We start from the raw sequence: 10,725 nt of genomic DNA on the forward strand, positions 1-10,725 counted from the left end.
CTGCCCAAAAATGACTTGGAGCGGATAGACATGGACATTAACGTGTTCTTCAAACGTCATGATCATTGTAGCAAATACTAGTATTTTGGGTTGTCTTCATAATTTTTAAAATAGTTGCATCATGCTCATTTATTCGTAAAACCGTTAAAGTACTTGAGCTACTTGTGGACAGAAGGAAACCGTTAAGTTACAGCAGATCAGCATTCAGTGATCCTAGCAGATTGCCTGTCAAACCTCGTGTCCAATCTGGGTGAGTAGTGCTGCACTGTTAAAGAGTAATCTCTTTAGAAGTTGACTTCCCATCTCGTTTTTTTGATATCAGTGCTTTGTCCCACGTTGCTCACGTCTAAGCCTATGTTTCTTTAAAGATTTTTCTTTTTAATTTTTTGATGATAATAATAATTTTCTCTTCTAATACTAATACTCCCACATTTTTCATTCCCCAATTTTGACATTTTTTTTGCTAAAACAAACGATGAAAGATACAACAATTATGATGCAAAACAGTGTAACTAAACATAATTCAACTGTGCATTTCTCTGCTTAATACTGTATATCCCATTTGAATAGTTAAATAAACATTTTAACTTAAATTTTTACTAATGTTTTAAAATATTTTTATCATAGATATCTTTAAATTTTGTCTAAATTTAATTTCGTCCTCTAATGATCTTGAGAGCTTTTTATAGAGAAAAAAATTGTTTTATTACTATACTTTAAGTGTAAGTAATATAGTTATGTATAATTATTAAGGGTGGTTTAAATGTACCAATTATATAGACAATATTAGATCTACTTTTGTCTTAATTCAATTTTCTTTTAAAAGTACAAGATAGAATAAATAAAAAGTGTTCACAAAGTGACGAGACTAAAAACTACATTAACACAACCCAGCTAAAAGAAATAGATCGAGTAGGTAAGGATTAGAGGTGTAAATGATACATTAGTACTCGTAAGTTATTCATGTTAAATTCGAATAAAATTTGAATTCGATTTGATTATTATCAAATCGAATTTGAGTATTTTTATACTCAGCTCGATTAGCTCGCGAGCTTAATCGAATTTTTATATTTAAATTTTTTTATTATTTTAATTAATAAAATATTTTGAATTCAAGTTCAAATTCCAGCATAAATAATCGAACTCTTGTCGAGTATAAGAATTGAACTTATTTTTACATATTTTTAAGCTTAATCGAACCAGTTCGAGTAACTCAAATTCGATCACAAATTAAACTTGAACTAGAAAAATAAAACTCGATCGAGTTTGAATTGAGTATCGAATTGCGAGTTGAGAGTCGAGTTCGAATTTGAATTTCTCATTGTATTGACTCGATTCGATTCGATTACACCTCTAGTAAGGATCAATATTTACTTTATAATATTTGAGTTTAATTATTTTTTAATCAATTTTATAAACGATCGGTTTAATAATTTTTATATACATTCTCTTTAAAACTTACTCTATTTTTTGGTCTTAGAATTGGAATGTGATAAAAAGAAAAAAAAAAAAAAAAAAAAGCCAGCCCACCGTGTTAAAGCTAAGGTAGAGAAACCAAAAATCAGCATGATATTTGAACCTTTTACACTACATTACGTGAACAGACGACAAACTTCTGGCGTTCATTAAGTGGACTTTTCCAAGAAAACCTAACCAAGCATTTTATTTTAGTAAACAAAACGACAGAAACAGACAGCAAACGAGTGGACTGATTTTCCCTTTTTTTTTTTTTCTTCCCATGTCCAACCATTTAACTCTCCTGTTGAGCTAATTATAATATTAGCTCCACTAATTGTTGAAGTTGAGATCCCTAGCCGCCCATTTGAACCTCTTGTCTTTGAGGCTTCAGTAAAAGAAAAGTTGAACATGATCAATGAAAGAAATATTCTGCATAAATAATTAATTTGATAATGATATAAAAATGCCGAAAAAGGGTTTTCATTGTTCAGACTTCAGACCTCAAAATATGCTGGTAGTTCCATATATTTGTTTTTTTGTGATGAATGTTGTTTTCTGAAAGTAATGTTCTTTATTCCTTTCGTAAGCACTCATGCACCGTTTCACCGTCCACTGTGGGTTGAAAACTGAAATGTGTTGTTCTGAGCAGCCTGCCTGACCTCTCTTTAAAGCGAAGCTACTCACAACTCGCAAGTAGTTCTGTAAAAGCAACCCTTTTGATAGCAAATTTATAACTAAATATCTTTTTCTCCTTTTAATTTTCATTTTGTTTATGTTAAAAGTATTTACTCTTGCTAAATGGTCATTTTAACAGTTTTGGAGATAACAAAAATGGTTATAAAAGTTTAAATCATTGGATATTAGCCCTTCAAAGAAAATTATATGAACTGACAGAAATAATAACTGGATAAATAATTAATTTGCCTAAATCCATACTTTGAAACCCCATCACCCAAAATGAAATTTGTCCAAGAATTCTCTTCTGGTTCTAGGATGGATTCTATACTGAAAGATGATCACAATGTTTGTCTCATGCAATTTCTTTAGCCGTTTTACTTTTCTTTGTAAACTAAAAAAAATCTCTTTTTTTGATTGTATAAAAAAGTTACTAGGGTAAAAAATAAAAATCTTATGACTAAATGTTGTTAATTTACTTTCTTGTTAATTTTTTGTCCAATCATCCTTGTTAATTGAGGACCATTTAATTATATGTAGGTAGAATTAATGAAAAAAAAAAAAGAAGAAGCAATTAATCATATTCTTATTTAATTACTATATCCATAATTCAATTAAGCAATAAATAAAAGATGGTAACCGCTAGGCTTGTTGGGAGCCATGAATATGAAGAGCCACTGAATACACACACACGACTTGATTTTTCAGCGAACTTTAAGCTGGCCTGCCCTTATGTATTTTTTTGTCATCCAGAAATATTTCTACTAGTATTTCTAGCTTAATAGTCAATCAGATGATCTACCCTACCTGATATTACACTTATAATTTCCTGATATGGGACCTAATTCGTTGGAAACCCTGGGTCACCGATGCCCATCTGCCACCAGTCAGCTCCCACATTCCCCATTCTACACTCTCAAAGATTTTACTCCTCTCTCACCGTCCCAATAAATTATAATAAATACTATAAATTATTGACTTATCAACCACCTTAATCTCCTATCACCCATAAAATCAGAACTAAAATTTAAATATTTCACCTCTTTTATTTTTGAAAAAAAAAATCTGCTGAAAAAAATGCTTTACTTTAAGCAGTTAAAGAACAATGTGGACATGTATGTAATGATCAAAGTTAGTTCCATTGCATCACCATTACCGTTTTTAGCACAAGCTTCACCTATATAAATACTACATATTCACCTTCCTTAGCCTTTGTACCATCGCAAATACCTACATTCTTTCATTCTTTTCAAAATGAAAATGGCTATTGCAAGCACCACCATGCCTTCACCACCCCAAATCATTATTCTCTTCCTTCTCCTCTTGGGTGCTTTTGGTGAAGCCCGTGATCCATTTGCTTGCGACCCAAAAGATGCGACGACGCCCAACTTCCCGTTTTGTAAGGTTTCGATGCCTGTATCGGATAGAGTGAAGGACCTTCTAGGACGGTTGACGTTGGAGGAGAAGGTTAGGCTGCTGGTAAACAATGCTGCAGCAGTTCCACGGCTGGGGATCAAAGGGTACGAGTGGTGGTCTGAGGCTCTTCATGGCGTCTCGAATGTGGGCCCTGGAACTAAGTTCGGTGGGGCCTTCCCTGGGGCCACTAGTTTCCCTCAAGTAATCACAACCGCTGCGTCTTTCAACGCCACATTATGGGAAGCCATCGGACGGGTAAGATATACCATTCCAATCTTTTTTTTTTTCAACTTAAAACAAAAATATATGCTTATGCTTGTATCATAAAAGTAGAGTATAAAGAATTTGGTATACCGATAAAAATTGTAGCTTTCTGATCATATATGTTTCTTTCTGTTATCTCATGTAAAGATATATAGAACATTTATTTTGTTTATGTGAAGTGGATGGAATAGATTTATGATTCCACTTAGAGGTTAACTTTCTATGACATAAACCACACCATCCCCAACCATTTGCCTGTTAGATACGCCAGCTTTGAATTGCCAATTTACGATTATCAAGGGACGAACCTTGTCGCACTATCCAATTTAATGTACATTATACAACTTGTCTCTGTGGGCCGAAATCCCCATGCCGTGCATTATATCATATTTAATTTATACGACAAAAGTAATATAGAGTAATGCTATTAAATAATTTGTTTGTTTATTTTGATATTAAAATATAGCATCTCGATATTGGCTTATCAGCTGCTATAAGTGTTTCTTTTATAAAAAAAATGATAATATCAAGATGAGTATCATATCTATTGAAAAGAGCATGATGATCAGTAGCATAATCACGACAAAATTGATTAATTATTGACAGATTATCCTATCTTAATTTATATCAGTATAATTTATTATTAAGGAGGTGAAGATTAAAAGGTGCATAAGTAGTACTTTCCCCTTGCTTTATGCTTTTCTTTAAATCCAAGACAAGATATAATATATATATATATGTATGTATCTTCAAAAGAAAATTATGATTGGTTCAGAATCACCAACTTGCTAGTATAATCATGATCATTGGACAAAGTTCCAGGCAACTTGCAGAGTAATTTAGCGTATACTTAGAATTAATGTCTAAGGTAAAGTTTGGGTACTGATGAACGCAGGTTGTGTCGGATGAGGCAAGGGCGATGTACAACGGGGGAACGGCTGGGCTCACTTACTGGAGCCCAAATGTCAACATTTTCAGGGACCCGCGGTGGGGCCGTGGACAGGAGACTCCAGGTGAAGATCCGGTGCTGGCCGGTACATATGCTGCCAGTTATGTGAAGGGCTTGCAGGGAAATAACGGTGACCAGTTAAAGGTGGCGGCTTGTTGTAAGCACTTCACGGCCTATGACCTCGATAACTGGAATGGAGTTGACAGGTTCCACTTTAATGCCAAGGTTCGTTAATTTTACTAGGAGAAGTTTTTTTTTTGTTTCTTTTCTGATTTTAATAGGTGCTGTCCAACCATAACACTTTTCGTATGAATCTGAGTAATTGTGAGTATATAAATTGATTAAGTTCTCACTTTTCTTGCTTGATAAGATCATCTTTGAAAATGTAGCCGCAGTTTTGGATAGGTAGGTAGTGGCTTGGTGATCCAACTTGGAATTTATTGCTGCAGAGCTGGAATGATCATTTTTTCTCTTTAATCAGCCAGCCTTGTTTACAATTTGCATTTTCATTGTTCACAAGGATACATGAAAATCTGAGAGTAAGAGAGGCTACCAAAGTAATGCGTTGGAAGCTCTATTAAGATGATTTTGAATAAAGAATGCTCAATGGGCTGCAAGCTGCAGATTTTCGACTATGCAATTGCCTGTCTGCTTTCATTAGTTTATCTAAAATACTTTGCTTTATCTGATTGCCCTGCTTTTTTTTTTCCCTAATCCAAACTATGAAACAAAGAAACAAGATTTATAAAACCAGGCTCTTCTTCATTCTCACATGGGTTTTCACACATTTGAGCAGGTAAGCAAGCAGGACATCGAGGATACATTCGACGTGCCATTCAAAATGTGTGTACAAGACGGCAATGTAGCCAGTGTTATGTGCTCTTACAATCAGGTCAATGGTGTCCCCACCTGTGCTGACCCTAATCTCCTACGGAAGACTGTACGAGGTCAATGGAGACTCAATGGGTAAGATCTAAGATCATCACTTCTACCTCTGAGTTGATCATCATCAGATAGATAATCCTGATTTTCGTTATCAATTCAGTGTGATTTGTTGATAATCGTTGGATGTTGGTGGCCCACAGGTACATTGTTTCAGATTGTGATTCAGTTGGGGTCTTTTATAATACCCAACATTACACAACAACGCCAGAAGAAGCAGCTGCAGATGCCATCAAAGCAGGCTAGTAACTTTTTAATTTAATCACAAGTTGTTTACTTTTTTTGACACTCGTATAATTGCTGCATTAGTCAACTTGGGCATAATTGTTCCCTAATTAATGACATCAAAAAGGAACTTACAAAAAGTAATGACAGGTTCATTAGTCTCGATTTTCGATTAGCTGGTTCAAATGATGGCAAAAGTCACTATAATCCTGCAATGTCATTAATCGGTAACTATGATTTTAGGGTGAAGAACTTATACAACATACAATAAATTTAGTAAGCTTTATCTATCACATTTATATTTTCACACATGAAAATGGTTACAATTTAGTACTTGTATGAGAAATTTAATATTTCTGTGATTTTGAAATCACTGATTAATACCAAATTGAAATTAAGGGAAAGAAGTGTTATATATCCTAAAAATTACATTTTGGAGAATTGCAGGTTTGGACTTGGACTGTGGACCTTTCTTGGCGCAACACAGTGAAGATGCAGTAAAGAGAGGTTTGTTGAATGAGGCTGACGTTAACAGTGCCTTGGCAAATACTCTCAAAGTCCAAATGAGACTTGGCATGTTTGACGGTGAGCCTTCTGCACAACCATTTGGGAACTTAGGACCAAAAGATGTGTGCACATCATCTCACCAAGAGCTCGCTCTTGAAGCTGCAAGACAAGGCATTGTTCTGCTCAAAAATCGTGGTCCTTCATTGCCTTTATCCCATCTACGTCACCGCACTGTCGCTGTCATTGGGCCTAACTCCAATGCGACTGTTACCATGATTGGAAACTATGCTGGTAAATTCTCATGACAATGATTTTTTTTTTTTTTTAATTATTGGTGATTGGATATTAACGGTAAACTACATAGCCTTTGAAACTTTTTCTTGTTATTGAAACATTAGGTGTTGCATGTGGATACACGTCTCCTTTGCAAGGAATAGGAAATTACGCAAAGACAATACACCAACTCGGATGTGCAGATGTAGCTTGCGTAGATGACAAGTTATTTAGTAGGGCAATTGAAGCTGCCCGTCAGGCAGATGCAACGGTTCTAGTGATGGGGCTTGACCAATCAATTGAAGCAGAATTCAAAGACAGGACAGGGTTGCTTTTGCCAGGGCGCCAACAGGATCTTGTTTCTAAAGTAGCCATGGCTTCCAAGGGTCCAACCATACTAGTTTTGATGTCTGGTGGGCCTATTGATGTGTCTCTCTTTAATAATGACCCTCGTATTTCTGCCATTTTATGGGCCGGATACCCGGGCCAAGCCGGTGGAGCCGCCATAGCTGATTTATTATATGGTACGACCAATCCAGAGGGCAAGCTGCCTATGACATGGTACCCACATGATTATGTTTCAAATTTGCCAATGACAGACATGGCCATGCGTTCAAATAGAAAATTCCCTGGCAGAACGTATAGGTTCTACGAAGGTCCAGTAGTGTACCCATTCGGTCACGGATTGAGTTACACCAACTTTGTTCATACCATTGCGAGTGCACCCAACGTTGTCGCGGTCCCTCTAGATGGCCGCCATCATTCGGGAAACACAACCGTTTCAGGCAAGGCAATCAAAGTTAATCATGCAAAATGTAACAAGCTCTCAGTAGGTCTTCAAGTAGACGTGAAAAATACGGGATCCAAGGACGGTACTCACACAATGCTCGTATTTTCGAAGCCACCTGCTGGGCATTGGGCTCCACAAAAACAGCTGGTGGCCTTTGCAAAAGTTCATGTTCCGGCGGGGTCTCAACAACGAGTCGGAATCAACATCCATGTGTGCAAGTTTCTCAGTGTTGTGGACAAGTCCGGGGTTCGAAGAATTCCGATTGGTGTTCATAATCTCCATATTGGTAATGTTAAGCATTCCGTATCCCTTCAAGCTGCAACTTTAGGGGTGATCAAATCCTAGGTTTTTCCTGGACAGAGGGGATGCAAATATGCCATTTCTAAACAATGGGAAATTCATCAGGTTGCAAGTGATAAAATTACTTCCATTATAGTTGAACATTAATGTCAGTCTATAGTAAATAAGAAGAAAAAGGAGAAAGAAAAAATAAATCCTACAGGGATATGATTGTTATTGTTTTATAGAAAAGAAGAAGCTTAGCTTGTTTTGTGAAGGAAGAATTTGTCTCAATTTAGTTGTACGAGGAAGAAGTATACACTTAAACTGGGTTCTTCATTATTTCTACTATTAGATTTAATTTTGAATTAAATTGCACAATTAGTTGGTGGCAATCCACTGGGTCCCTTATCAGGCTTATAGTTGTAAAATTGATTGCTGGAATGAATACTTCTCCCTTTCTTCTCTCTCTCTCTTTTTCTGATTGTCTCTTTCTATTTCAGATTATACGTAAGCATGCTTATGCTTAAAGCAACAGACAACACTTTGATTTCATGAAAATTAATCAGTTTCAAAGGAGCAAAGGGAAGTTATCTCGGCTTCCATTCCAGCAAAGGAAGCAAGCGCATGGCGTCAACATAATAGCTCGATTAGCGTCGGTCCTAATCATATAAATTCTAAACTACGGATATTACTCAGCCGCAACCCGCAATGTTACTGCAGCTGGAAGGCTCATTGGTGGACTTACTTTGTGTTGTCATTAATGGCCCAACAATGCACCAGCCTCTAGCCTCTTGAAGAGGATTGAAGATGCAGCCGGGGACCAGAAGGCCCAAACTAACTAACAGAGAATAGAGAGCATAAAACGATCGAGGCCCACTCGTCATTTGCGCCTAAAAGAAAAAGAAAAATGGTAGCTGTCTATGACACGGTGCTACATGAACATTTGATTTGACAATTATAACAAGGGTACTTCTGTCAAACAAAATTGGTTTTTCTTCTCCAAGATCTATCACTTCAGCTTATTAAAGACAGTTGCGTTCATTTGCATTATGAGTGGGATAAAGACAACAGAAACTTAGTCGCTGATGCTACGACCAAAAATGAAATGTTACTTATTTGGTTGACTCGTCCAGCATTTCAGAAAACCTTTTTCAGGCAAGGCAAATGAAGAATCTTAACAGTTATAAACCTTTTCTGTAGATTCGCAGCTGAAGATCAGGTGCCATGAAATAGAATATGTCTTCCAATATTTACTGTCAAAGTTGCATTTTCGGCTTCAAGACAATACTTTTCAGACCTCTTGCGACAAAATTATGTGTGAAAACTTTGAGTTCAATTCAACGCTACTTTCACTGATTTACTTCCACCAATAATATTATTAATGTTAGTTGGACATTGATGGCTCGTGTCATTCGCATGAGCTGGTTCTTGATCAATGATCTCAGCCATATGAACAAGGCTAAAATTTTTGGATGCAGGCGGGGAATTCAAAGTTGAGAAATTAGAATGATGCTTGTTTAATTTCTGTAATTAGAAACTGAGAACAAAAAGGAAAAGGTCAAGTACCACGACCCAGCCTAATCCTAGTCTTAGGGGAGACCCTGCAAACAATCATGTGCCATGTGCATCATGTTCACGATGACCGGTTCCCCCACATTATATTGGTAATTACTAAATACTGATCTTTAGCATGTGCCAAGTGCCGAGACAAAAGAAATAATATAGAAACACTCAGTATGGCTGTGATTTTGACATTTTTGAAACAAGTAGAGCAGGTGGCGCATTTGATAAAACTATGAGAACCAGAGAATCCTAACCCTTAAAAGCCATGCATCGTTTTTAAGGCTACGGTCCACAGCAAGTACTTCATTTCATCCTCGTCCTTTTCTTTTTCCTCCCTAGGTGACTGGAGAATCCATCTTTTCAGTCGTCTCTTTCGCTAAACATAAAATGAACGATGTTGATGGTATGTGTCAGGTGTGGAGACCCCTTAAGTTGAAAAACAACACAATAATTCAGATGGCACTCACTACAAATGGGGAATTCTAATAAATTCGTCTCATCTATGAACTAATGGTAAAGACTTTGAGATGAATAGTTTTGAATCAGACTCTTGAGACATGATGGCATCATGATTTCTATTTGGTTAAAAATTTCTTACACTTGCCAATCGACTTTAGGTAAGAATAATTAGGATCAATTATGCCACAACCCTGCTTAAAAAAGTTTTTATCAATCTAAAAGCTATTCAATATCAACTAATAGCTTTTGCTATTGTTGGCTTCAATTTTTAAGAGGAATCTTTTATGGACAAAAAAAATGGTTGTACTCTGGCCATAAGCAAAAGGATCGCAGAGGAGATGGAGTGAAAGATCTGAAAGGAATTATTACAAAAAGATAAGTAAGACTTTAACAAAGGCTGACCCCCTGGTCTGTGGCCTGTGGCCTGTGGGCTGCGCTTGAAAGATGCCAGGGAAGGACTGAGAGGTTCTCTAGAGTCCGGAGCTAAAATGACCGAACATGAAAACAAAGCCCTGTAAACACTTTTTCACATGTTTCCAATTATTGCAAGAACTTTACCTCCCCTTTTCACCTCAGGATCTGTTCTTGCTTTTTTACCCAATTCTAATTCGTGATTTGCGAATTAATCTGCTAGAATCACGGTCCTGCATGGCCACAATCATCCCAATTTTACAATCAAGGTTCCACAGCCTGCCCTGGGGACATTTGTAAAATCAGCCTCATTTTCCCTTAACACAAACATTGACTTCTTTCCAAGTTGGTGGCTTGGCATGTCAAGGAATGGTTTTGTCAAATTGTTCAAAAAAATCAGAGATGATTCGATATAATTCTGATTATGGATTATAGACTTAATTATAATGAAGGGATTCAATGCTTAATAAGGCCAGCTGGCAGCTTAAGCCTTATTGTATTTACAATTTAG

At 36.4% G+C, this 10,725-nt stretch overlaps 1 protein-coding gene across 1 annotated transcript; it reads left to right on the forward strand.

Moving 5' to 3' along the window:
- The first annotated feature begins 3,347 nt into the window (after window positions 1-3,347).
- On the forward strand, window positions 3,348-8,037 carry BXL2 (beta-xylosidase 2). Its single transcript, XM_022902173.2, has 6 exons — window positions 3,348-3,804; window positions 4,709-4,987; window positions 5,559-5,728; window positions 5,848-5,945; window positions 6,377-6,727; window positions 6,835-8,037. Exons 1-6 carry the CDS (start codon window positions 3,388-3,390, stop codon window positions 7,842-7,844), a joined length of 2,325 nt encoding a protein of 774 aa, XP_022757908.1. The 5' UTR covers window positions 3,348-3,387; the 3' UTR covers window positions 7,845-8,037.
- Window positions 8,038-10,725: the final 2,688 nt, after the last annotated feature.

Source organism: Durio zibethinus, chromosome 21 (genome assembly GCF_047325235.1).
Source record: "Durio zibethinus cultivar Kanyao isolate XHJ-2024 chromosome 21, ASM4732523v1, whole genome shotgun sequence".
Taxonomy (NCBI): domain Eukaryota; kingdom Viridiplantae; phylum Streptophyta; class Magnoliopsida; order Malvales; family Malvaceae; genus Durio; species Durio zibethinus.